At 34.4% G+C, this 27,706-nt stretch overlaps 1 protein-coding gene and 2 long non-coding RNA genes across 3 annotated transcripts; 2 read left to right on the top strand and 1 right to left on the bottom strand.

Annotated features, from left to right (window-relative positions):
• Nucleotides 1–38: 38 nt before the first annotated feature.
• Nucleotides 39–758, top strand: LOC109580882 (uncharacterized). Its single transcript, XR_002184429.1, has 2 exons — nucleotides 39–169; nucleotides 522–758. It is a non-coding gene; the product is annotated as an uncharacterized LOC109580882 (long non-coding RNA).
• An 11,502-nt stretch (nucleotides 759–12,260) lies between these two features.
• On the bottom strand, nucleotides 12,261–13,412 carry LOC109580853 (uncharacterized). The gene is made up of 4 exons (XR_002184417.1): nucleotides 13,222–13,412; nucleotides 13,061–13,179; nucleotides 12,900–12,989; nucleotides 12,261–12,846 (listed from the first exon to the last, which is right to left on the bottom strand). It is a non-coding gene; the product is annotated as an uncharacterized LOC109580853 (long non-coding RNA).
• A 68-nt stretch (nucleotides 13,413–13,480) lies between these two features.
• Nucleotides 13,481–24,509, top strand: LOC100635557 (disintegrin and metalloproteinase domain-containing protein 28-like). The gene is made up of 29 exons (XM_019994408.1): nucleotides 13,481–13,670; nucleotides 13,747–13,810; nucleotides 13,900–13,982; nucleotides 15,834–15,924; nucleotides 16,011–16,080; nucleotides 16,286–16,356; nucleotides 16,611–16,676; nucleotides 16,980–17,051; nucleotides 17,162–17,334; nucleotides 17,385–17,469; nucleotides 17,649–17,736; nucleotides 17,991–18,042; nucleotides 18,088–18,199; nucleotides 18,249–18,320; nucleotides 18,385–18,474; nucleotides 18,529–18,609; nucleotides 18,717–18,767; nucleotides 18,821–18,884; nucleotides 18,939–19,044; nucleotides 19,164–19,356; nucleotides 19,838–19,933; nucleotides 20,799–20,895; nucleotides 22,080–22,304; nucleotides 22,372–22,506; nucleotides 22,567–22,647; nucleotides 22,772–23,102; nucleotides 23,800–23,986; nucleotides 24,058–24,200; nucleotides 24,254–24,509. Exons 1-29 carry the CDS (start codon nucleotides 13,567–13,569, stop codon nucleotides 24,417–24,419), a joined length of 3,249 nt encoding a protein of 1,082 aa, XP_019849967.1. The 5' UTR covers nucleotides 13,481–13,566; the 3' UTR covers nucleotides 24,420–24,509.
• The last annotated feature ends 3,197 nt before the right edge of the window (nucleotides 24,510–27,706 follow it).

Here is a 27,706-nt window from a genome sequence, read left to right as displayed (position 1 = left end):
ATTAGTCCAGAATTATATGTACAGTCAACTACTGATGATGATGATGATGGAAGTCGTAGAAAGAGGCAGACATCAATGCCTAATGTGTACTTGTCTGTTGCTGGATTGAATGATATCAATTCATTTGCATTAAATACTACTTTTGGTGATACTACTTCACCAAGACCTGGTAAGAGTAACTGATATCAAATTTAGGAAAAATGATTGCTTTGCTCTGTTTCATAACCTGTATTGTGATGACTTTAGGTATTTTTATAGGCAGTTCTACTGCTTAGTATCATTATTGTTTTTTGGCTTCCACAACTAGCTATAGTTTTTAAGCCATTTTTGTTAATTGTTACCACAACTCCCATGCTTTGAATATTTTTTACACCAGGTGTTTGAGAATGAATAAAATTGTAGCCTGTTGATAATATTATGTACTGTATATTTTACCAGGTGTTTTGAGAATGGAGTAACATGATGTGCTTTAATTATAATGTTCAATAATCTGTTTTATGTAACTTGCATATCTTTTATAGATTGCTCTGGCATATGTAAACTCAAACTTCTTGCAATGTCATGTGAGGTTCTGAGGATGAATGGTGAACATGTGCCAGCTCCATGCCGTAACTGATTTAATTTTATTTTTGGTCTTTTTTATTGTGGTAGTTAAATAGTTAAGTAGTTAATTTTTGTCTAGTTTTGTTTTAGAGTTTTATTGTAGAGAAAATGAGGAGAAAGAGAATTGTTTATTACCATAATACATTGTCATTTAATTAATCTCTAATACATGTACATTTTTGTATAAAGTAAATATGTAGACTACTCTTGGTGCCACTAAGGCTGATGATGTCAATCAGCACATATTGGCATGCAGCTAATTAATTTCTTTTGAATTATGTTTTCATAGATCATTCATTACTTGTAGTCCATAATGTGGAAGAGAATGAGTCTAATTATTTCCTAGACTTGTGTATGTGTAAATTTGATACAATTCTTTGCCCATGCAAATCAAAACATTGCAAGTTGATATCAAGAGAATCTATTTTAAAACTTAAGTCTAGCCCCACAAGTCTAATTCCTGTCTTAGCTTAAGGCCTTACCTCAAGTTAAGTTGCAAGTGTGAATCAGCCTTAATTAACTAGGCTTTGGAACCAGGCGGTGGTGCTTGGTACGTAGGATTGTATATGTGGTTTAATTAATACTGCAGCTACTGCTCTTGTGTATGTTAGTGAATTAGAGTCAAATCTAATGTTAAGTTTTAATGCATTTACATTTATGCATAAAGCAAATATGCACTCTTGGTGCCACTAAGGCTGATGATGTTAATCAGTGCATATTGGCATGCATGCAGCTAGGTTACATGCTGCTCTTTACTTTGATCTTGTAAGCATCATGTTGCCAGAAATAGAGCATCCTTCTATTTCTGGCAACATGATGCTTACAAGATCAAACTAACCACAAATGTTGCTTAGCATGCATTTACCTTTGAAGGCTACTTGTAGTCCATAATGTGGAGGAGAGTGTATCCTACATGAACTCCTGTATGTGAGTTCATGGGTCGTTGTGTACAAAACCCAAATGTACTAATTAACACAATTTCTCATTGGGTACCAGCATTCTCAACTCAATAGCACTTACAATGGTTTTTCTTTGATCTTATTGCTCCTCTTTATAGACCCCTTTAGGCGAGAAGTAGCAGCTTGTGAATATCATTAATTTTGCAATGAATATCATTATATCTCAGTTACGGTATACGCCCACATACAATAATTGGCCGCCATGTTTTACGTCAAGCAGCAAGTGCTTTTTGTGTCCTGGAGATCTTGGTCACTACATTTTGAAGCTAAAAACTATTCTAGAGTCAAGAAAGATGCCAAGAGAGCCAACCTAGGAAGTATAGTGTAATACTTTTGTTGTATGAGCCTGCTTTCCTCTTTGGGCTGTGACAGAGAGTCAAGAACTGATCGTTCTGGCTCTCCCAGACTTCTTAAGTCTTCAAAATATCTTGCTATAGTAAAGAACAGTTGATATGAAGCCTCTCATAGTCTTGAGTTCAGCACAACAAAAGTTTTATTTGCAAAACAGCTCTACTTTGCACATCAGCCATTGGAACTCTGCATAACTTTGACGTAAAACATGGCGGACAAAAATCCGTTCAATATTATTTCTTTGTATATACGGTATCACAAACTAATTCTCGCCTAAAGGGGTCTATATAAAAATGGGAGCTTGACATTCAATTTTGTATCAGCATTTTATAGGCTCCTTTCTTATTGGTTATGCTGTTTTTTTTTATAAGTAAATGAACATTTTATTTTCTTTTTTGTACTGTAGCTATTTTGTCAGCTATTTTGGCTTTTAAAATTATTTATCTATCATATTAAAATTATATATTTATTATAAACAATGTCATTAATAGGGCTCTAATGCATGTACATTTATGTATAAAGTAAATAGTGCACACTTGGTGTCACTAAGGCTGATGATGGCAATCAGCACATATTTGCATGTAGCTTATTTGTCTAAGAGCTACACTTGCATACAATTTTTATTGAAATATGTTTATATGGATTATTGATTACTGGTAGTTCATATGTAGAGGAGAATGATCAAATCCTTCATGGACTTCTGCATGTGAATTTGATACAATATTAAAGCTCAGGATTGTATAGTTTGTGGATCGTTATGTACAAAACGCAAGTGCACTAACACAAGATTTCTCATTAGGTACCCAGAGGCGTATTTAGGGGGGGCTGAGGGGGCTTGAGCACCCCCCTCAGGGCTGGGCTCAGAAAAAATTACTGAAGTCCTGGACTCTTGCATCACTACCAAGCCTCTTAACAAAGTTATCTAGCCCCCTGATCATGATTTCAGCAGTTTCCAGTGCTTTAAGGAGCAATCAGAAGCAGTGGCGGATCTGGGTGCAAGTTAATGGTAGGGCCAGGAAGTGGGTGTGTCCACTTTTCAACCAGTTATTTTATGGTTATGCATCTTTTGGCCATTTTTATGATGGGTTTCAACAATTTCCTCATCTATGCAGTGCCAGAATGCTCTTCAAGCACTTGTAGGTACTCTGGTGTGGCTTGTGGTTGGCTTTATCAAAACTTGAGGCAGGGAATTGCTTACATTGCATCTAATGAATCTCATTACTGACTTCTGATGCCCGGGCCATGGCCCGTCTAGGCCCGGGCCCAGATCCGCCTAGTCTCGCTAGCCAGACCATTCCCCAGCCTACAGTCATTGGGGTCCGCCACTGATCAGAAGTACCAGTAACATAGCAGTATGCTTGAAATAATCTTGGCCCCACCCGTAATTGACGAAAATGCAGGAAAAGGCTGTTTTACCATAGATACAGTACCATAGATACGTACCGCTGTAAAAGTGGGTGTGGCCAAAATCACGGCGCGCTTCGCGCCCTCAGCATGTTAGATCAACCTTTAAGCAGGAAAGATATGTAATAGTACAGATTGCAATTCAAGGGCTAATGAATGCAGCCAGATAGATACAAAACCAACACTAAAAATATTATCATTGCCCCCATCATGCTATGCGTGCCATACTATTAAGTGTTTAACAAAATCAGTACATTTGAATGGCTATATTGTTTCATTCACATCATGCATGCAGGTAAAGTCATTATCTAATTAATGTGATAACAAATTGATGTACATAATTTAAAATTCAGTACTCATTAGATAATCTCCACTATTGGTAGTGGTTTGTGTGGTTTTTCTTTTCTGTGTCTGTCAATCAATGTCTTCTTTTTATCTTTAAGAGTATTGACCAGGAGATGAGGAGCATGTCCAGCACACACTCCAATATATTCAAGTGATGGATGAATGAATATAGTGTCGTATAAATTTTGTACTAGTTCCTTCCAGTTAGGTTGATATGACTTATAATCAATATATGTACACTCTATTTTCAGTAGTCTGATGGTTGTATGTGACTGTAACATGCTAGTAACAGCAGGTAGCACCTGCTCATAAAACAATGGTGTCATTATTTGTGCATTCTCCTCCCAACTATGGTTATTATATGACTGATCTGCATGTAATCTGAAGTATACACTAAGTTCTGTGAGATTGTTCTTTTGAGAGATGACATTAATAAAAGTTTTTGTCTTTATGATCTCTTCATTCAGTGGAATGGATGATATACTCAACTGCTGTAGACTGGTGTTGTGTCTGAGACCAGTTATTAGGAAGGACAGGAATGAACTGGGAATTTTGTCATTAATTTTAAAGTATTTCAATGTTTGGTTTTGCGTTAGCATGTCTTGTAGACTAATACCCATACTGCTAGTATATACTTTCTCCTCCTTTATCTCAACACTCAGAGCATTAAGTGTAGTATTGGTTTGTAGAATAGTAAATAGTTCAATAGCACTCTCAGCTGTGTCTAGTGGTAAAGTAAGTGTATGTAGACTGGGATGAGGGAAAAATAGAAGATGTGGTAGGTATGGTTCATGTAGTATCAGACAGTGTAATCCTTTGATGTGTTGTAGGAGTGATGATGTCATTAGCTTACTAGTACTCCATCCTCCTATCTCTAGAGCAGTCAGTGGTGTGTTCACCTCTACTATATTTAATGAATTTGGTGATGTGACCAGTGAAAGTGCTTGTATTAAGTTGTTTTCCTTTAGTAACTGCTCTATTACTCCATCAGGTAGAGGTACATCTAGTGAAAATGATGTTATTGTTTTATTTCTTGTTACTCCCCTAATAACACTGCTAATGGTACTTTTTATTTTAATTCTTGCTGTATACTCAATCTTCAATTCTTGCAGTGTTAAGTTCGTTTCTATACATTTCTCAAGTTCAGTGCACTTGTCTGCATAGTATGTATTGTCAATTAATTGTATAGTAAGGGTACTCATTTTTAGGTGCAGTATCTTCAGTTGAGGAAGATTCAAGAACTGTAACAATACAAGACAGGGAACGTAACAACCTAAATGTAGCACATAGTAGCATTCCTGAATATTGTACAGAAGTGATGATTGGAATATTCTGTGTATTGATTTATAATTAGGTCGATTGAGGTTTTGCAATACTTCCAGTCTGTGACACTGGGTATGTAGTAGTGAGTTGTTGGTTAGTCCAACAGTGAATGTTTGAGATACAAAGCACAGGTCCAAGTGATTCCATGTCATGTTAGAATTGTTTACACAATAACTGAGACACAACCAGTCAAACAATGATAATGATACCATTTGCAAGCACAGTGAGCAGTTGTTGATGGATTGTGCAAATACTTGACATAATTTTGTGTTCTGTGATTCATACATGAGTTGAAGAAGAAGAATAGGAATCTTGTCAAAATCATGAGATATTCTATTAAAAGTAATGGTTGCAAGATGAGGTTGAATAATGTCAGGATTCTGATAAAAGCAGGAGAGTTGACAAAATTTGAATCCAAACAATGGTTTCCTCTTACACTGTAAGTCAAGTTGGTGTTTATTGAAATACTGTTGATAGCTCTCATGCTTAAGGTGAGTTAGACCTGCCACAAACCTCAGACACATTCGAAAGTGATCATCATCAAAGTGATACTTAAACACTTCCTCTGTCTTCTTCTCATGCTTAGCTATCCACCATGCAGCTAGAAATTCCTGTATACTCAAGTGAAGGAACTGATACTTCTTTTCATCATATTCTGTGAATGTTGTCATCAATCCAAGATAGTCTTCCTTAAATGCCTCACTCAGTGACTGTAGTTGATGTGCAGAGAATGCCATTCTTGTATTAGCCAGGTTAGTATAAGCTAATTGACACATCTCTTGTAAAGGCTTATCTAATTGTAATGGTAATGAAGAAAGACTATCTAAAGTATATTGGTCAATGTCATGTTTTGGTTTTATTTCCAGATATCTTCTGATAGCTTGTAAGATAAAGTTCTCATACAGTTGAGTGAGTGTTGTTGGTAAGTGTCCTTTTTCCTTACAATAAACTAAGATGACCATGGAACACACTAGTGGTATATAGCACAATGATTGGACATCACTTCTTATTTCAAGATCATTAATGAGTTTCACTGCTAGTTGTGAGTCTTTGCTGCTTTGATTAGTTGTGAAATGTGATTTGTAATGCTTATATGCTGTATTTTCATCAATAAGTTCTTGTGCTAGTTTTGTATCTTTCTGAAGTGTTTGTATAATTACTGTTGATATTTCTTCTTTAGAAAATCCAATGATCTGAACATGTCTACTGAGAGTATCCATTTTCAAAAGTGAAGAGGAGGCATAGCTACGAGAGGTAACAATTACTGAACATTGGTCTAACTGCTTTCTGTGAATGATACTAGCAGCTAATGAAGTCTGTCTGAGTTGTTCAGTTAGCTCATCCCAACCATCAAAGATTATTAATAACCCTTCTCCATTCCTCTTCTCAAACCATTCAGCTACCATGGGAACTTCATAACGTCTATACACAAACAGGTCAGCCAGTATAGTAGCAGTAGCTATCTTTCTATCTCTTAAAGGACAGTAAAGCACCAAGTCATACTGTTGGTGTAAAAGCGGTCCATTAGACCACATATTTAACAGTTTACGACAGAGTGTGGTTTTTCCAATACCAGGAGGACCATCTATTACCACTTTAAGAGACAGAGAACTATCTGTGGGTTGGAGGACATCTTCAACACTTATTTCTCTGTTTTCAGTTAGTTTAACAGTTTTATCAACCTGCCCTCTTAGCATGTGCCAAGCTGATTCTGCTTGTGTGCTGGAGTCTTGTTTTTCTACTAGTGCTAATCTTCCAAAATAATCTTTTCCAATTCTTGGTGGCCAGTCTGTAGCAACAATAGGTTGGTGTTTGTAGTGTTGTCTCATATTGTCAGCATATCCTTGAACATCATCAGGTATTGAACTGATGGATACGACTTTATCAGGTATAGACTGACCTAATTGAGATATAATGACTTTATTGATCACTGATAATGTATACACACACACTCACCTAACTGGTGTAATACAGAGGTAGCAATATCTCTTATTGTATGATTTTTTTGGTTTATAAATACATGACATATATCAATGAGATACTGCTCTGGATTAATAGAGGATTCCAACTGTTTCTCAATGACATTCATAAGTTTACTAGATTTCTCATTATTAGTTACTCCTGATACAAGCACCTCTTCTTTAGTTTGTTGTGGTATCAGATCTTTAGCATACAGTGCATTAGTTACATTGTATAGATTCACACTAATAGCATGAACTAATTTATATGAATGACTCTGTAATATATCCTTTGGATTACCTGCAGTAGTGCATCGGTCAATGAGTGTTGTGTTAAGTGTATGTTTATACCTGATGTAGTACTAGTAACAGGTTTATTAGTTATAGAAACTGGTGATGAGACATTAGATACAACTGGTAGAGTACTAATACTAGTAGGAGCATCATTATCACCTATTATGCATTTAATATACCGGTAATTATCAATATAAAAATACATGATCATACCTCCTGTACATTGATGTACTTGTAACTGATCATTAATAGTTTGTAATAAATTGATTTCTTCTCTTTCAGTCAATGCATTGAGTACATCTCTCCATGTTGCTGTAGGATTCTTTTTAAGCCATTTAGAAAATAGGCCTTTTTTGCTTTGCTCTTTATCAATTTCAAAGTCTTCAATTGTTGTAATATCTTGTTGTGTTATTCCAGGTAAGAGAAGACCAAATGTTTGCCAGTCAACAAGTGGTTCAAGCCATTGAAGTAATAGGAAAATATCAGGTTGATCATCAATCATAGGACCAGGATTGAGTTCAACATCTCCTGATAAGAGAAGGAGAAGAAGTAAAACCAAATAGTAGCTCATGTCAGAGCTACTGCCAATAGTAGCTATAAACAAGACTAATGACTGGAGCCAGTGGATTGTAACAGTAACGGTAGATCTAATTATACCTATTGTAAATACACTGTATAATATTATATTATATACAGTTAGTTTGCTTACCAGTTGGAGGAATAAAATGGAGTTTCACATATTTTAATAAAGATACAAGAAAGGAAACAATAAGGGAACTAGCTGCTGACAGTTTAGATGCCTTCTCTTCTGATGTAATACTGCCTGACTTGCTGTCTACTTTAGAGGGGCGGCCATTAGCTTGTCTACTGGAGGTAGCTTGACAGTAGTTCCACAGTCCAATACTTGCTCTCCATTGAGAGATATCAATCATCTTGTACTATATAGTATGAAGGACAATAAAAAATTAGATAACTTAAGGTGTAGCCTACTATTTCAGTGATCACTTACACTACAATAATCTTATGAAGAGATTTTTGTAAAAGCACAAAGGTCACTTGAATGGCTAAGCCTAATCTACAGAGAGTGTTATAATAACATTCATGTGATGGATATGACACACAATATGTGTAACCTAATGCTAATAACAATAGTATTATTTTATGAATGATGAGGCTCTTTTGTTGCACACACTATATATAGAGCTGCTAAATATGTAGTTTTAAGTCATCTTGATACTACTAATAGCTGTCTATTTTATAGGTTGAAGCTAATGCCCTTAATAATAATGTTCACCAACATAGAGTCGGAAAGGGTGTTGCAAAGTACAGTAGTTAATAACTTTCACAAATTTAAAAACAAACAAGTTTTTCAATAGCAGGTCAGATTAACTTAATGTACCCATATGAAAAATGGGTGTACATCCAGAGCCCAAGAAAAGTGGGTGTATGTGTAACTGCAATTGAATTACATTATCAATGTCACATGAGAAGTATCCAGGGACTAACAGTGATCTATGAATACTTTCTTTGATACAATTATGTTTATCAACATGTGCATGTAAGTCATTGATTTTTAATAATGTAAATTTATACTAAATTAATGTTATTATAGCTTCAACAGTATCAATAATAATAGAAATAATCAGAGGCTGGAAAAGAGATTGCCACTACTCTTCAAAAGGGTCATCTTGTTTGTTACAGTATGAGTTTCCATCAATGGGAATGACACTAAAAGTAAACGTTACATAGGGAAATTTGGTGGATTGTGGATCGTTTACTGTACAAAACCCAGATGTGCTACCAGATTTCTCTGTCATGAGCAAATGACATTGATTATTTCATTAGTCCACAATTACATATACAGTCAACTACTACTGATGATGATGATGATGATGATGATGATGGAAGTCGTAGAAAGTGGCAGACATCATTGCCTAATGTGTACTTGTCTGTTGTTGGATTGAATGATATCAATTCATTTGCATTAAATACTACTTTTGGTGATACTACTTCACCAAGACCTGGTAAGAGTAACTGATATCAAATTTAGGAAAAATGATTGCTTTGCTCTGTTTGATAACCTGTATTGTGATGACTTTAGGTATTTTTATAGGCAGTTCTACTGCTTAGTATCATTATTGTTTTTTGCTTCCCACAACTAGCTGCAGTTTTTAAGCTGTTATTATTAATTGTTACCACAACTCCCATGCTTTTAAAATTTTTTAAACTGCAGCCTGTTAATAATTTATACCAGGTGTTTGAGAATGGACAATAATGTAATGTACCATGCATATGTGCTGCTATGTTGAATGATCTGTTTTCTATAACTTGTGTATCTTTTATAGATTGCTCTGGCATATTTAAACTCAAACTTCTTAAAATGTCATGTGAAGTTCTAAGGATGAATGGTGAACATGTACCAGCTCCATGCCATGACTGATTTATTTTTATTTTTTGGTCTTTTTTATCATGGTAGTGAAATATTTAAGTAGTTAATTTTTGTCAAGTAGTCAGGTAAAATTTTGTCTTAGAGTTTTATTGTAGAGAAAATGAGGAGAAAAAGAATTGTTTATTACCATAAGACAATGTTATTTAATTAATCTGTAGTGGATGTACATTTGTGTATAAAGTAAACATGTACTTTTGGTGCCACTAAGGCTGATGATGTCAATCAGCACATATTGGCATGCAGCTAATTAATTTTCTTTGAATTATTGTCAAAGATCATTGATTACTTCATTTACTTTTATTGTAGTCCATAATGTGGAAGAGAATGAGTCCAATTATTTCCTAGACTCGTGTGTGTGAATTTGATACAATTCTTTGCCCATGCAAATCAAAACATTGCAAGTTGATATCAAGAGAATCTATTCTAAAACTTATGTCTAGCCCCACAAGTCTAATTCCTGTCTTAACTTAAGGCCTTACCTTAAGTTAAGTTGCAAGTGTGAATCAGCCTTAATTAACTAGGCTTTGGAACCAAGCGGTGGAGGTGCTTGGTATGCAGCTACTGCTCTTGTGTATGTTAGTGAATTAGAGTCAAATCTAATGTTAAGTTTTAATGCATTTACATTTATGCATAAAGCAAATATGTACTCTTGGTGCCACTAAGGCTGATGATGTTAACCAGTGCATATTGGCATGCATGCAGCTAGGTTACATGCTGCTCTTTACTTTGATCTTGTAAGCATCATGTTGCCAGAAATAGAACATCCTTCTATTTCTGGCAACATGATGCTTACAAGATCAAACTAACCACAAATGTTGTCTATCTTGCATTTACCTTTGAAGGCTACTTGTAGTCCATAATGTGGAGGAGAGTGTATCCTACATAAACTCCTGCATGTGAGTTTGTGGGTCGTTGTGTACAAAACCCAAATGTACTAACTACCTAAGTGTAGAAATTTTTGTGGTTTTGTGCTTGTTGCTTTATTCATAAATATACTACATGAAACAGGATAAGAAACATTATTATTATTGTTATTTTATGACATACATTGTGTTTCTTGTGCAGTAGCAATGCTAGTAAGAATGAAGCATCCTATCAGCTTAAAATAAGAACAGGAATCGATCTTTTCTTGACTTACTGTATAGAACTAATACTGAACAATCCTTTTACTGTAGGTTACCCGTGATGAGTGTTTGTGTACAACTACTACTTTTAAAACGTGCTGCAGCTTTATTTCAGATATTATTAATATTATACTTACTACTGGCAGGTCTGCAGGTGTTACTATAATTTTTGGCAGACAAACAGGCCCAGGTGCCAGTTATAGTAAAAACATAACAAAGCAAAACTGAAGAATGTGAGACTTCTATCTCCTCTTCATTGACTATTCAAAAATCATTTTTCATGTGTTCAATAGGGTATATAATTAAATTTTATGTTTTTGTGTCACCATGGACATCGCTACTTCACATGTTATATAAAGTAAATTCTGGTATTATGAGACGGTATGTATTATGGGACACTGCCTGTAATTTCATTTATAAAATTTGAAAATTAAAATATCTTAAGTGTCTCACAATTGGTGCATGTACTCTATAGTGTAGAGATGTTTGTAATAAGTCACTACATAAGAGAGAGTGGGATGTACTGTAGTAGAAATTTGGAAGGGCCTCTAATTGATATATCATAATTATGACATCATCCTTTGATGTGGTCGGGTTTATATTTTTGTATATATACCTGCGATTCAGAAATGTTGTCATCATTATAAAATATATCTTATACAACATACTAAAACCAGTCTATATACAAAAGATATAGACCTTACCTTTGGTGGGTGTCCTTGGATGTGATATAGCCCTCGGGCCTGCGGCCCTTGGGATATATCACATCCTTGGACACCCACCTCAGGTCTATATTTTTGCATATAGACCTGTTTAGTATGATATATAATACACACACACATATATATAATGTTTATTATTTTCTTTATTATATCAAAACAGTTCATTTTAGCTGCTAATTTTCTTCACTTCACGTGAGGGTTAGCAAGCAATCACAGTGTGTGGGCGTACCTCTTCGCTAATTAATCGCTGCTTGTGAGTTGTGGTCAATTATTGGCTATCAACTAGTGACAAGTGACAACAGACATGGATCGAGTCTTATTTCTTTTTCTTCTTTTTATGGCTTACAGCAGCTCTAGGAGCACTCCCTTTAGAAGTGTTAAGTCCCCAGACGGTAAGCCAGCCATTTTATATCCCTAGAGCGCTCTCTCACTCTTTCTATTGACTATGTTTCTCCATGCAGAAATCATACACAATTACGAGCTCGTTAATCTGGAGATAAGCAGCAGGAGTTCTAATAGAGTAAACAAGTTGCTTAAACAAGAAGGTGCACTATAAAACCATTCACGCAACGTCATGAAATCGCTTCCGACGATCACAGTATAAAAGGAGGTGCCCTGGGCACAATATGGCGGCCAGATTGAATGAAATTTGAAAATAACAAAATGGCTCCCGCACTGGCACTGTTCTTATCATGGCTAAATCACTAGCAAAACGCATTATAAAAACATTAAAATTAGCAAAGGTGAGAGAGTTAACCTACAAGCACACCTAGAAAGCATAGCAAGGAGAGAAATGGTATAATTGACTTGAAGTAATAATTTTACATTATTATCAAATATTATATTGTATATATATTCTGAAAAATCTGCCAACAGCCTAAGAAACACGGGCAATGATGCTGTCAGGCAGGTAATAAGTGATAGTGGCAAGGGAATAGCCCTCACTACTACACAGAAAACCAGCCCAAGAACCGCCACCACTGGGACCAGACAGCCCTGCCGACTACCATATATCAGCCACCATCATCAAGTATAAGTGGTTCCAGCAAAAGACCCCAACATGGTCCTCATTCAGATCCTAGTACTGGTAGCAGTTGTAACATTCAACGATCTACTGGAAGAAGTAAATACAAAAATATTATTCTAAATTTTTAAAAATATAAACATCATGTATATAGGGTTGAATAGATATTGGGATTGTGAGGAGCCTCCTGTATCTGTGTACCTCTTCCCAACTGTGCCCAGTGATGCCGACAAAAATATGGCAGTACTGTGATGGTAATATACCAGCACAAAAAAAATGCTAGTACGAGCCTAAAAATATTAATGCCACCATATGATTACTTTACATTACAAATAATACTTACTTCTGTATCTAGTAACTAATAAACTTGAGTTACGATTACAGGACTCACAACTGGGATTGAATCGAAATTCAGCACAAATCACATGACGATCTAAAATTATGAATAGTTTTGATGATGTTGATAATAATAGTAATAATAATAATAATACTAACAAAGAATACCTGTCTGTAACTGATCATCCTTCGGTCAACCATACCACACTAACACTAATGTATGTTTCCCAACAGCCGATCCTATATCTATGCACAAAATGGCTGCTTTTCGTCCCCATCACCCATAGCTTATTTATATATAATCACTAATTTAAACACATTATAACTACCTGAAGTATTGAGCATAGCAGAAGAACTACTAGTATCATGTGATAGAGCCTCAGAATGATTCTCTTTTTAAACTAAATCGGCGAGTAAATGAGACAGCAGTTCCAGCGCCTTTTTTTAGTGCCTAAAGACCCCTTAACTCGATCAAGCCTAACTAGAACTGGTCCTTGTCTTCTTTGAGAGTAAAATGGAAGTCCATTTGGTACCAAAACCCCTTTCTTCCTGCGTTTTTCCTTGAAGAAGCAACACCATCTAGAGCCGACATTTTTACACGTGAATAAAACGGAAGCCACCATGCCCAGGGCCCCGCCTTTTATACCGCACCTTCTCGTTTAAATTGTATTGTAATGAGTCTTTATGTACAGAGATTAGGAGAGCACCCTAGCACACTAAGCGTTTCTGTTAAGCAAGGCTCAATACAGTTGTTTGCTCTGCAGCTAGAGCTCAACAAGCAAGTGCTCTGCAAATATTTCTCATGCACATGTTAATTATCACTCCCTCTCACTTGCATCTCTCTTTCTATGTAGGAATCTTATTGCACCTCATTTTGCTTCTGTATACACCAACTCAGATAAAATCCAAGTATCTGAAGTATGTGTAGTCTACAACAAATAGCAAAAACACATTCAACTTAATATTCCTCAATCCGCTCTCTCTTTCCCTTTCTCTCTTGCATTCAGACTCATCCCAATTGCTTCTATCAAGGAAAAGTCAATGGACATCCAAAGTGGCAAGCTGTCATCAGTACATGTCATGGATTAAGGTAAGAGAGAGAGGGAGGGGTAAGGAAGATAATTAATCATGGTGTTTGTTTATGCTGAATTAAGCATAGTTGCATGCTATTATATGCTTGCAAGGCAATATTTATTTTGCCTTAGTAGTTTTAACCTCCTGAGTTTCTTATTAAATCCATTGGAATACTCATTGTTTTGATTGATGATTAAATTTAATGATGATTTTTATAATTTGCAACTATAATTTTAGTTGTTTTTTATTTATATTGGTACTATTACGTAGTTGTAATCCAGAAAGAATTGATCCCTTTGTTTGGTCATTTTCTTTGTCTTCTGTTGGTGTAGTCAGTGGGGCACTTTGATGTAATACTTTCGATATTTCTACTTGTTGTTCCTCACTGGTTCTCTTATACAACCAAACTCCATCAATGCTTTTGTGTCCTGTACTTTCCATTATCAGTTGTTCATTGATTCCATTGTGACAGAGCCTGCTTGCAGCAGTTGCTCTGAGTGAGTAGTTTGTTTTGAAGCCACTTATTTCAGCCTTTGAGCACAAATTAGCCATCATTTTTGTTAGAGTACTGTGTCCAATCAGCTGTTTTGAATACCACACACCATCAAGAGAAAAATTTTGAAGAGGTTCAAAATAGAATGAATTTGATGGCAAATCTGGAGATAACTTGCTAATATACAATTTGTGCAATCTTACATAACATCTTGATGGGTTGTAAATAGGAGAAATGAATAAAGAAGAAGAAAAAGTCTGAAGAATTTTGCAGAAATTGAATTTGGGCCAAGATTTGGGCCTATTCTCCAGGAATGCCCCCGCTACAGTACAGTCACTCTAGGAAATTGAATAAGTGTTAAACTTTATAATGAACTCTATGCATAATGATAAACACCTTGAACTCTTACCAAATAAAAAAGAGATAGTTACACTGTAACAGCTTTTTTTTACTTTTATGGATTTATATACATGCAAATATTTCATTACTACTATTATATCCTAGTGATGATGCACATCAAAGGTACCTTGTGCACTATAACCGAACAAGACCACAGCAAAAGTGATCTAAGCCGCCCACAACAATGCTTTAACCCACCCACAATGATGTTATAAGCCACCCACAATTCAATCAAAGATTTTATTATTATTTTGATTAAAAAAAAGTATAGTTTTTTATAGTCTTAATGGACTGGTGCAGGGTTACCAATTGTTACCAATGTTATTGTTAGATTATTTTACTGTAAACAACAACTGAATAAACAAAAACTAAGCAACTGACAAAAATCAATAAGAAGCATGATGCATATACATAAAACCACACAGTCTAGGTTCTTAGTTACACAATGTTACATAATAGTGTGCATGTATTAGCAATAATTAATGTGGTTACAGTAATAACACGTGTTATTAAGATGACCGTGAAAGGGTCTAGAGTTATACTAACAGTTATAAGTATTACTGATATTATACTTATATGTACTAGCTGGTCTGGTGTGGTGAGTGGTGTGACGGGAAGTATAGTGTGCTAATTAATACTTAAGCATGGTTGTATTGATATGAAACAAATAGTGTATATAGTGGTGTAGGGTTCCACTCATATTCCTTTTATGAAAACTACCCCACAAGTATATGTATACATAAATATATGTAATGTTTTATTTCATTCATTTGAGGTGTGGAGTGAAGCAGACATTGTATATGTGTGTGTGTTTTTTATATTTTAATTGACTTATGACTGTTGGTGATATCACAGTGTAGTATAGCAATAATGATTCATGTTGTCTAGACTAAATGACATAGACTAAACTTACTAACACATGTCTCTTTCATTGATTCCCTCCTCTCTCTCTCTTTTTCCTGTCTCTCTTTACAGAGGCTGGTTTGGTGATTTGAATAATGAAAACTCTTTATATCATCTGGAGCCACTCACTGAGGATCACTTACATGTCAGTCCAGAAGAGGATGTAAGTGTAAATACTGACACACTAGCTGTCATACACTAAACTGTTAATAATAATAATATTTTTTGTCATTTCCTTTCTCTTTTAAGATCCTGGCCAATACTCATGTACTTTATAAAGACACAGAGAACAAGAAAAAACTTCAAAATTTTGTCTGTGGTGAGCCACCTTTCTCCGGACCCATTTTTTTGCACATGAATCATGTGGTACACAAATTCACTTATAATATGATCTGCCACTGCCTGAAATAAGTTAAATAACACTACTTAAATGTAAATTAGAAATTATTTCATTACTTTTACTTAGAATGGAGGATATTCATGGTATTTGTGTACATTATGTCATCATTCTTTTTCCCATTCAGGTACTCCTCATGGAAATATCTCAGTAGATAGATTCAAACTTCCTTCAGGAGCTGGCAGTTCTCTCCATAGGGTATTTATCATTTTAATAGTCATGTACTGTATAGGGCATAATGTTCGTGGGATGCAAATTTCGTTGATAAAGTAAATTTGTGAAAATAAAATCTGCAAATTTAAATTTAATATGATACCCGCATGGTACACATGGTGGAATTTGCGAAATTAAAATCTGCAAATTTGAATTTTAGTAAATTTTGCAAAATTTGCATCCCGTGAACATTATGCCTTATATGGTAATTGTCATGTGTGTATCTGTGTGACCTCTAGTTGAGGAAACAGTCTGGTGGGGCTTCTAACATTGTGGAAGTATTGATAGTCAATGATAACTATCAGGTAAGATTAATTAAATAAAAGAAAATAAAACATTGTTATTTTTAGCTACTGGTATTATACTTTGTACAGCTAAAATAATTTTTAACAATGGTATAGGGCATTGTATTACTGTTGGGATTGTGAAGGAGTGTACAATACCACTACTGTTTCATTGTTATTAATATAATCCATAGTGTGTTGATGACAATGGTTGTAATACACTAACAGTAAATAGCTAACCAATGCATGTGCATGGACATTAAAAATGTAATAACAATTTTGTTGTGTCGCTAGAATCCAAATATTATGCTATTGTTTATACAGTACATTGCTTATGGAAGGAACATCAGTGCAGTTGTATTGAGGGCAATAGAAATATTTAGTCACGTTGACATGGTAAGTATCACTACTAATGACTAGTATACTCCTTCATCTCATCTTTCATTCTCTCACTTGAATCATATTCCTATTCTTCTATTTGTATATTCATTTAATTCTCCCTCTAGTTGTATCAGTCTATTAATGTTCGTGTTGTGATTGTTTATTCGTTGACATGGACAACACAACAAGGGATATCATTCAGTTCAGTACCAAACACTCTACTGACACTGTTCCGTCAATACCACACTAGCACCACTGCATTCCGATCCATCACTCATGATAGCGCCCAATTGATCACGTGAGTCTCTTTTATTACAAATAATGATAATTTATATCATTTATTCACAGTGGTATTGATCTGGATAATAATGCAGTAGGTATAGCTTATGTTGGCACAATGTGCAATTTTGATTCATCTGTTGGATTAACTCAAGTTAGTTGGTGATTGTGTTTATTTTAAGAATCATGTGGGACTGTGCTGACTGAAACTGTGTGTATAACTAATTTTATTACTTATGATTGTTATCATTGCTCCCCCTCTCTTCCATAATCAAAAACCCACAGTCAATTAATTTTCTTGTTCACTTAGAAGGATAACTTATTATTTTATAGGATACAAGAGGTAGTGTTGCATCAGTGGCTACCATTGCTGCACATGAAATGGGACATACTTTTGGTATGAACCATGATGATGACTCAAGTAAGGACTTATTAACTATTACTGTAAAACTATAAATTTTAGCGTGCTACTTATTTTAGCGATACTTGCAAAGAACCTAAAAACACTAAATTTAATATTTAATAAAATATTTAAAATATTAGTAAATATTAAAAAAAAATTTTTAACATTAATATTTTGCTAATTTGACATTGAAGCATAAATGCTAAATAAAGTAGCCGCGAACATTAATAGGTTTACAGTAATTGCCATTATTTTAAAATTATTATAACTAGGTTGTAATTGTTCTGATTCCAATGGTGGTTGCATTATGAATGCTATTTCAAGGTACTGATTTAATTTTAGAATCAATGATTCATTCTCTTCTCTCAGATTCCCTCCAGCCACCAGTTGGTCACAGTGCAGTATTAATGAATTGAATGCTGGTTTCGCTGGCTCTGGCAATTCTGATCTCAACCGTTGCTTAGGAAACAGTCCAACAACTGTTAGTTGTACTATCTATTGTCCTTTCATTTCTCTCTCTTTTTCTGTAGATTGTTGGTACTGCTAGGTGTGGCAACGGAATAAGAGAACCAGGAGAGACTTGTGACTGTGGAAGTTTAGCTGTAAGTCTGTGTGTATGTCTGTGTGTGTTGGTGTGCTAAACTTTAAGTATGTTATTAATTTCAGGAGTGTGATGATCCATGCTGTAATGCCACAACATGTGAACTGGCCAGTACTGCCCAATGTGGATCTGGAGTTTGCTGTGAAAACTGCCAAGTAATTACACTACATTGTTAATAGAAAATAATTATTGTCTTTTATAACTAACAGTTCAAGTTATATGGTACTACATGTCGTAATTCATCTGGTATGTGTGACATACTAGAATATTGCACTGGTCAAAATGCTGATGTAAGGATAATTAATAATAATAATAATAATAATAATAATAATAATAATAATAATAATAATAATAATAATAAATAAACTAAATTAATAAATAATTGTTTTATTTTTAGTGCCCAACAGATTTAACACAACAGAATGGAATATCCTGTGATAATAATACTGTATGTTAGTGGTTTAATAAAGTAATGTTCATATTCTCTCAATATTTTTGCAGGGTTATTGTTACGATGGTACATGTGGCTCTGCATGGGATCAGTGCAACCGTTATTTTGGAAGTGGTCAGTAAATTTTCCTAAACCTCTTTCGTTCATTGTCTCTCTTTCTCTCTACAGAATCAGTTCCTTCTAATGATGCATGCTACACACAGTTCAATACTCTTGGTATTGCCTGGGGTCACTGTGGAGCTAATGGTACCAGTTATATTCCTTGCACTACTGGGTAAACTATAATGCACTACAACTTAATTAGTCTCTGATTTGATTACTTTATGTCTTTATACTATATAATTTTTGCAATGTACATGTAGCAGTGAAACAATTCTTTTTTTCCACTCATAGGAATGCATTCTGTGGTTCACTCCAGTGCAATGGCGGCAGAATAATATTTAATAATGTTAATTCAAGGAGTGCTTTGACAGCTTATACTAGATTTGCTAGTGGTCAAGAGTGTAGGAGTGTCACTACACGTGCTGATGCTGATGAAGTCAGTCCTGGTTTAGTGGTTGATGGGGCTAGCTGTGGAACTGACATGGTATGAAAAATTTTAAAGAGCTTTAACTTTTGTGGGTCAATAATTATAATTTTGAGGATTCACCTCAAAGCTAAAATAATTTTTACAATACTCTGAAAAGATTTATTATTCCATAGTGCTGTATTTCATGAGTATAAAATTTTGTGAATTTGTCCAAGTTTGCTATTTGTTGGCTTAATTTTTTTAAATTTTACCTTCTGCAGCAATTTTTTCTAGTATGCCACAATTCTTTTGTAGAATTTAATTTACAAATTTAAAAAGAACACAAAATTAGTAAAATTTATTTCCAGTAAAGTATAACCCCTAGCTATACTGTACTTGTGATATAAAATTTTACAAATATAACCTTGTGCCATTTTGCTACAGCTACAAAACAAAAAATTGTGAAATTCATTACCTGCAAACATAACTCCTATAGTTTAACCTTTTGCTTAATTTTTTTCCTCTTCTTGTTATTAAATGATTCTTTTATTTTGATTAGATGTGTGTCAATCAGCGCTGTTTATTACTTTCATCACTGGAGGGAGTCAGCCCTTGTCCTATTGGAAGTAATGGACAAACATGCTCTGGAAATGGCGTAAGAGCTTCTCTCATACTGTTATTGATAACATTGCTATACATGTGCATTCAGATTTTCCCACAAAGCATGCATGCAAAGAGCATGCGCTTCATAAGCTGACAAGTGCAATACTGTATATCCTGAAATAAAAGCCAAGTGCAAATAAACGCTGGGGTAGCAATAAAATGGAACTATAAATATGCAAATCTAGCCTTAAGATAACATAGGTGCCTTGTAGATACTTCCTTAATTTTAGGTTCCTAAGTCATTTGCATCAGGTCACTGTTGGCCCAAGTTTTATTTTATTTTTGAATTTTTAGGTTCAAATACCATTTTAAAAAAATTGACGCCCAGGCTTTTATTTAAGGAAATACGGTACATGGATTTGGAGCACCTTAAAAATTAATTCAAAAATTATAATCAGTTCAAAGTCGATATACAACATAAAGACATGTACATGTATCAGAAAATATTATGAAAATGAAGAATTTTCTCATTGCCATTTTTGACAAAACTTGGCTATAGTCTTTCCAATTTTTGAGCAGCTTTAAAATTCATAAAAATTCAAATTTGATCAAAATCAGCTCAAAGTTGATAAACATAAGGACATGTATGTGCATCAGAAAATATCATAAAAATGAAGAATTTTTGTAACTATTTTTGACAAAAATTTGATCTTTGACCAGGGCAGAAAAAATTATAAATTTGAAAATTCTCTTCTTGTGATTTTTGTTACTATTATGTATGTGCATGCAGGGTGTTTTGGCCAATGTTTAAGCTCCACTGACAAAAAGATACATGAGCATTATGCCATAATCCTTGACAGTTCACTTAATATAATCTCTCTCCCTCTCCCTCTTCCTCCCTCCCTCCCTCACTTTAAGTGTGCAATAATATAAACCAGTGCTCCTGTAATGTTGGTTACACTGGTAGTGATTGCAGTTTGATACCTGGAACAACAACAACAACAAATACATCAGGTTAGTTCCGTAATAATTGATAGTAATAATCATAATACTGGTATTAGAATGAACAATGAAAATAATTAATAGTAATGATTATTCATTGACTATTCTGATTAGTGATTACATTAACCAACCAATTTCTAAGTTATTATAGTTTTGCCTTATGCTGCAGATATACCCACACCATCCTCAAGTTCCTCCTCTACTGCCAATGCACCATCCACTTCTACTAGTATTAATGCATGACCCACTTCCACTAGTATCATTTCCACTAGTATTGCATATTCCACTTCGATCCTCTAGTATTGCATATGACCCACTTCTACTAGTAGATTCATTTCCTCTAGTAGTAATGCACCGTCCATGGACCTCTACACTTTCTCTGTTACAAGTGATTCCTCCTCTTCCTCTAAATTAAGCTCTTACCCCTAATATTTCCTCTACTTCCCTCTCCCTCCTCCTCCTTCCCCTCCCCCTCTAAAAGCATTGTAATTAATTCATCAAAGACTTCATTAATAACTTACTTTAAGCTATTTTCTACTACTTTATCAAGTAGAAATGGGAGTAGAATGTGAGTTATAAGATAGTCTGGCCCGCCTCTTTTTTTGCAGGGGTGCCGGTGGTGCAACAAAGAGGTGGGGCTGAGTTACTACATAGTAGTGGTGGGTGATACTGGCCAAAATGGATTTGGTACGATACTGATTGGTATCAGCCCATATTGGGAGTATCAATACAGTTTTGATATGACATTGATACCACACCTATGGAGTCACACCTCTTATTATTGACTGTTTTCATCGATTTTCTTCATTTACGTGTATACATTATATGTCATTAACTTATTAAAATTTTTGTTATTAATATATTGATTAACCATAAGAAAGCATGGCCAATGTATCAATCCAGATTCCTTCAAAATTTTGATACCAATAATTATGAATTGATACTTTATCGTTTGTATTGATAAAATATCGATATATCACCCACCACTACTACATAGATATTAGAGTAAATAAATTTATGATTGCTATATGGAAAATGGAATTATTCTTTTTATTATTCTTTTTATTAAATGGAATTATATTCTTTTTATTATTCCTTTTATTAAATGGAATTATATTCTTTTTCTTATTCTTTTTATTAAATGGAATTATTCTTTTTATTATTCTTTTTATTAATTGGAATTATTCTTTTTATAGTCATGGCCAATACAACCACTAGTGCCACTATGTCTACGACTGACACACCATCTGTCTCAAATCAGCTAATGTCTATCATCATATCAGGAATAGTTACATTTCTAGTAGTGTGTATAGTGTTAACTGTAATGCTCTTTGTAACCTATATGATTATGAAGAGAAGGAATCGTAAACAAAAAAAGCAACTTGCAATGGTAGAAATTCCAAGTTCGACTCCTTCTTCATGTAAGTAATCTGAATACTATTTTTGCTTTTAATATTCTGAATAATTCACTTTCTTTATAATAATTAGTTTTGACAGAAGACATGAAAGAAAGCACTTACAACTCTAGCAAACCTATTGAGATTTTATCAATTAATATGGAACGGCTCTCAAATTATATAGTATCAGGGTCCACCATAAGCATGCAAGAAACTATTGGACAAGGTTTAATTGGGGATTCTTTAACTATCATAGCACTAATAATTTTCATTTTGTACTCTTTAGGTGAGTTTGGTATAGTTTATCGTGGAGTGATGACGATAAAGAATGAAATACCTAAACCAGTTGCCATGAAGACATTAAAAGGTAATAATATTGTCAATGATTAAAATAATTACTAATTTTACTCTATAAACTATTTTGACTCAGTTACATATTGGCATGGTTACATCAGTTTATAATACGAATAATTTATTTGCTTTTGTTGTAGGTTTTTATAAAGAGAGTGACATTGACTCATTACTGGATGAATGTATTAAAATGATGCCATTCAATAATTTAAATGTATTACCACTGATTGGTGTGTGTCTTGATCTCGGACCAGCTCCATACATTATCATGCCTTTCATGTCAAGAGGAAGTTTATTGTCTTACCTCAAGAAAGAGAGGCCTAATCTTACCGTAGCTGATACCAGTGAAGAGGATATTATACTGAATGTCAGAAAACAGTTGCTCTCCATTTGTTTACAAGTTGCCAATGGAATGTCTTACTTAGCTTCACAGAGGTTCATTCATTGTGATCTTGCTGCTAGAAATTGCATGTAAGTCTTTTCAACATCAATTTTAAGAAATATTTTCACTATCACCTTAATTTCACTAGTAATCAATTTTGCAGAAATTATATAGGAGAATTTAGTACCATTATAGTGGTAAATTTTGGAGGGAGTTAAATTTGACGTTTTGCTAGCCATTTGCCAAAATAGAAACCTGTCATTTTGAGCTATGTTCAAATTCGCCAATCAAAATTAGCAATTTACCAATTGTCAAAAAGGGGATGGGTCTGGCTACACAAAACTACTGACCACTCCGAAGATTGCATGATCTGGTTGATGTAATGAGTACAACTCACAATGAATGATCACATCCTGTCACTATAAAAGCTAAAGTAGGAATCTTTATAAAAATAGCAAGAAAATAAAAGGAAATTTTGGGAAGGGACACAATGTAGTTGCTTCCTAGGGCCCTGACCCCTAGAGGCAATAAAATATGTTCCTAGCTGTAGTAATTTGTTTTATAAATTATGATAGAGTGCAATGTGCCTACTAAACCATGGAGTCAATGCATGGGTATAGCTGCATGCTCATGAAAATTATGATTTACTAGTTTTTGTATGCATTTCTTTTTTCTACTATGAATAACAATTCATCGCTCAGTTTTAACAATGCATTGTTGATGCAAAATCAGCAGCGGCAAGTCCAAGCATGGTAGGTGTCTCGTTTACATTTATGTATTTCATAGGATTGATGATAATGGTATTATTAAAGTAGCAGATTTTGGACTATCTGAAGACATATATACCTGCAATTATTTCAGGCAGCTAAAGTGCAGTGATAATAACTCAGGATCATCAACAGTTAAACTACCTGTGAAATGGATGGCATTAGAGAGCCTTCATGATGGACTGTTCTCTGAAAAATCAGATGTTGTAAGTATTCATTTGCCATTACACTCAATCATGCAATAACTAATTTATCAATGTAATTTTTTTATTTACAGTGGTCTTATGGTGTTCTTTGTTGGGAAGTGTTCAGTCTTGGTAAAGTACCATATCCTGGCCTGAATCCAATAGGAGTAGTGGAGTTACTAGATACTGGTGGACGATTGCTGTGTCCACATAATGGAGCCTGCTCACAGGAAATGTAAGAACATAATAAACACATGCCTTTAATAATTTATGATTTTTTTAACACAGTTACTTGCTGATGCTATCTTGTTGGTCTGAGTCTCCTAATGATAGGCCAATGTTTAGTGATTTAGTTTCTTCAATAAATGCACTCATTGAACCATTGGCTGGCTACCTTGATTTTACTGACATTAATAATACTTGTACTGTAAAAGATAATGTTGTTTGTGACTAGATCTATGTATCAGTATCAATATATTTTTTGTAGAATGTATAATGTGAAACAGCTTTTTGAGTGATAGCTTAGCTGCCATGCTAAAAACAATATCAATGATTTCAAAGCTATAGCCAATTATGCTGGACTTATGTACTTATAATTTCCTATAGTGGGGACATTGTAGAGTCTGTCTTTGTTTACTATTCATACCAGTGACCTGCTATCAATAGTCTCACATGGCCACTAATGACCTGCGACCTGCGTGCTAATTAAAGTTTAATTATAAAGCCCTTTGGTTCAAGTTATAGTCAGTCAACTGGTATCTACATGAGTACATGTTTCTCCTGGCTTTGTTTCTTTCTGCTTGGATATTATCAGTATTTGGTAAGCTGTATGTTTTTAATGGTGTAGATATATAGATTTAGTTGCTTTGTGCGTTACCTTCTGTAGGTTTGCTCACATGCATGGTCAGGAATGTCTAGTGAATGGCAATGGTCCAAATGTTGGAAGACTAGAAATATGTACTAATGGAGATTGGGGAACTGTTCGTGATAATATGTGATACAGTGATAGTCACACAATAATGCTCTGGCAGTCTACAGACAACTGGGATACTCTACTTATGGTAATTTATAATTACATATAAATCTTATTCATTGGTCTATATAGATCTATATATTTTTATAAGTGTAATTATTTTTTATGTTACAGAAACACTTTTTGCAGTTTTTTTGTTTTCTTCAGTTTCCCAGCTCACTCTCGTCCTCTTGCTCTCTTTTATTTTTTACTTCATAGGCTGAAACTAATATTGTAAGATGATTTCTGGTTTTTCCACTATTGCTGCTGCAGTTGTCATTCTATTGTGTATCACTGATCAATGCACAGTTCAAGATACTGATTGTTCTGCTGCTAGTAACTGCAGTTTTTATGCCATTGTTTGAGCGCTAAACTCAGTTGCAGATGAATTGAAGGGATTATCCTCTTTTCCGTGAAAGACGCTACTGTTGCAGATTCATGAGGCAATCAGAGTCCTTCACAACAGCAGTAAGTACACTGATTGCATTGATGTATGCCCCACAACCTAATCAACTTTGTTGAAAGCAACTTAGATCTAGTTGTTAGTTTGATGAGAGTTTTAGTGGGCAAAGGAGTTGCCGTATTGTGGTAAACTATTTAGTGTTAGGTTTTTCAATTGGTATGTGATTTTAATTAGTTTGTATAGCTATGTAATTTTGTAAACCACATTCTGTGCATGTGTTAATTGTCTGTGTACTTAAGGTCAGATGTGGCCAGTTATAGGGGGGATCATTTAGAAGATGTACTGCCAGATAACTGGTTATCATGGTTATCTGTGTTCTATTCTTTAAAATAATTTACATTAGAGCAGCTAATCATTGCAAAGAGCTTTTTCCACTTGGTAAAAGCCAGGTTCTGCTTAATAGAGAATGCGTGCTAAGTATATTCATAACTTTTAAGTACTGTATAACCAACCCACACAATAAATTGGCTGCCATGTTGGACGTCAAATTTATTAAGAGTTCAATGGGGGATGGGACGAGCCCAGACTAGATGGGGGAAAACACATTTTTTTGCCTTGCTACCTTCTTGAGGCTTTTTCAGAAGCTTAGAAAGCATCCTGAGGATCTAATGGGGTCTAGTAGTCAGAGCGGTTTCCTGGTACCAAGCATTTTTCTATCGTTTCTCCATTGCTGTCAATGGAAAACTGAAGTCCAAAGAATTAACTTTTTTTTTGAAAGTTATTACGGTATGCAATGAATGCATTTAATTTGCAATGAAAATACTTAGCACGCATAACCCCGCCCAACTAATTTTTACATTCATATGACCCAGATTGCATTACTTATGTTGAACATGGTTCTAAAGACTTTTCATTATACTTTCTGATGCACATTGATGTCCTAAAAGTTTGAACCAATTCCGACATCAATAATGAGTTTTACAGTGTATAAGCCAATTTTTTGAAAAATATCCATAGTTTTTTTGAAAAATGGCTCAAAAATTAACCTAAATTTCGATTACATTTTCTGACACATATTGATTTCATTATAATATGCTGTGTAAAAAGTTTGAGCTGATTTAAACTTAAATTTTTTTCTAGTTATGGCCATTTTAAAACAATTTGCCAAAATTCTAAAATACCCTGTACTATATATAGCCCATGTTTTTTTTCAAAAAATGGTTTCAAAATCACCCCAAATTTTTCTTACATTTTCTGATGCATATTGATGTCCTTACGCTATGTAGAAAATTTGAGCTGATTCTGACTTTTAATTTTTAAGTTACGGCCATTTTAAGAAAATGCCAAAAATCTGAAAAATACCCAAGGCTATAGCCCATGGTTTTTTCTAAAAAATGGCTCCAAAATTACCCCAAATTTTTATTACATTTTCTGATACACATTGATGTCCTTATGCTGTGTAGAAAGTTTGAGCTGATTCTGACTTTAATTTTTCAAGTTATGGCCATTTTAAGAAAGTGCCAAAAATCTGAAACATACCCAAGGCTATAGCCCATGGTTTTTCCAAAAAATGGCTTCAAAATTACCCCAAATTTTTATGCACTTATTATGTATGTTTGTTACTTTGTACATTTATGTACAAAGTAAATATGCACTCTTGGTGCCACTAAGGCTGATGATGTTAACCAGTGCATATTGGCATGCAGCTAGACTACATGCTGCTAGCAAGTTTGTGTGGTTACTTTGATCTTGTAAGCAACATGTTGCCAGAAATAGAACATCCTTCTATTTCTGGCAACATGATGCTTACAAGATCAAACTAATCACAAATGTTGCCAAGCATACATTTACTTTTGAAGGGTCCATAATATGGAGGAGAATGTATCCTACATAGACTCCTGCATGTGAATATTGAAGTTCAGCTAGGATTGTTTATAGCTTGTGGATCGTTAGGTAGAAAACCCAAATGTACTAATTAACACAAAATTTCTCATTTATTTAGGTACCAGGTACTAGTATTCTCGACTCAATAGCACTTATGATGGATTTCCTTGGCTCTTTTTCCTCCTCTTTATATAGATATGGGGAGCTTGACGTTCAATTTTGTATCAGTATTTTATAGGCTCCTTTTTATTGGTTATGCTGTTTTTTATAAGTAAGTGAACATTTTATTTTCTTTTTTGTATCTATTTTTCAGCTATTTTGGCTTTTAAAATTTGCAATTGCATTGTTCCTAATAAAGCAGACAGACAGATAAACAAGCAAATGAAAAAGTTTGTTTTTTCATTATGAGAACGCTGGTACGTTATCTTCAACCTTTATGTGA

This window comes from Amphimedon queenslandica, unplaced genomic scaffold (assembly GCF_000090795.2).
Source record: "Amphimedon queenslandica unplaced genomic scaffold, v1.1 AMPQUscaffold_13473, whole genome shotgun sequence".
NCBI classification, from domain to species: domain Eukaryota; kingdom Metazoa; phylum Porifera; class Demospongiae; order Haplosclerida; family Niphatidae; genus Amphimedon; species Amphimedon queenslandica.
The sequence above is the reverse complement of the archived record's forward strand: the minus strand, read 5'-3'. Positions and strand labels throughout refer to the sequence as shown.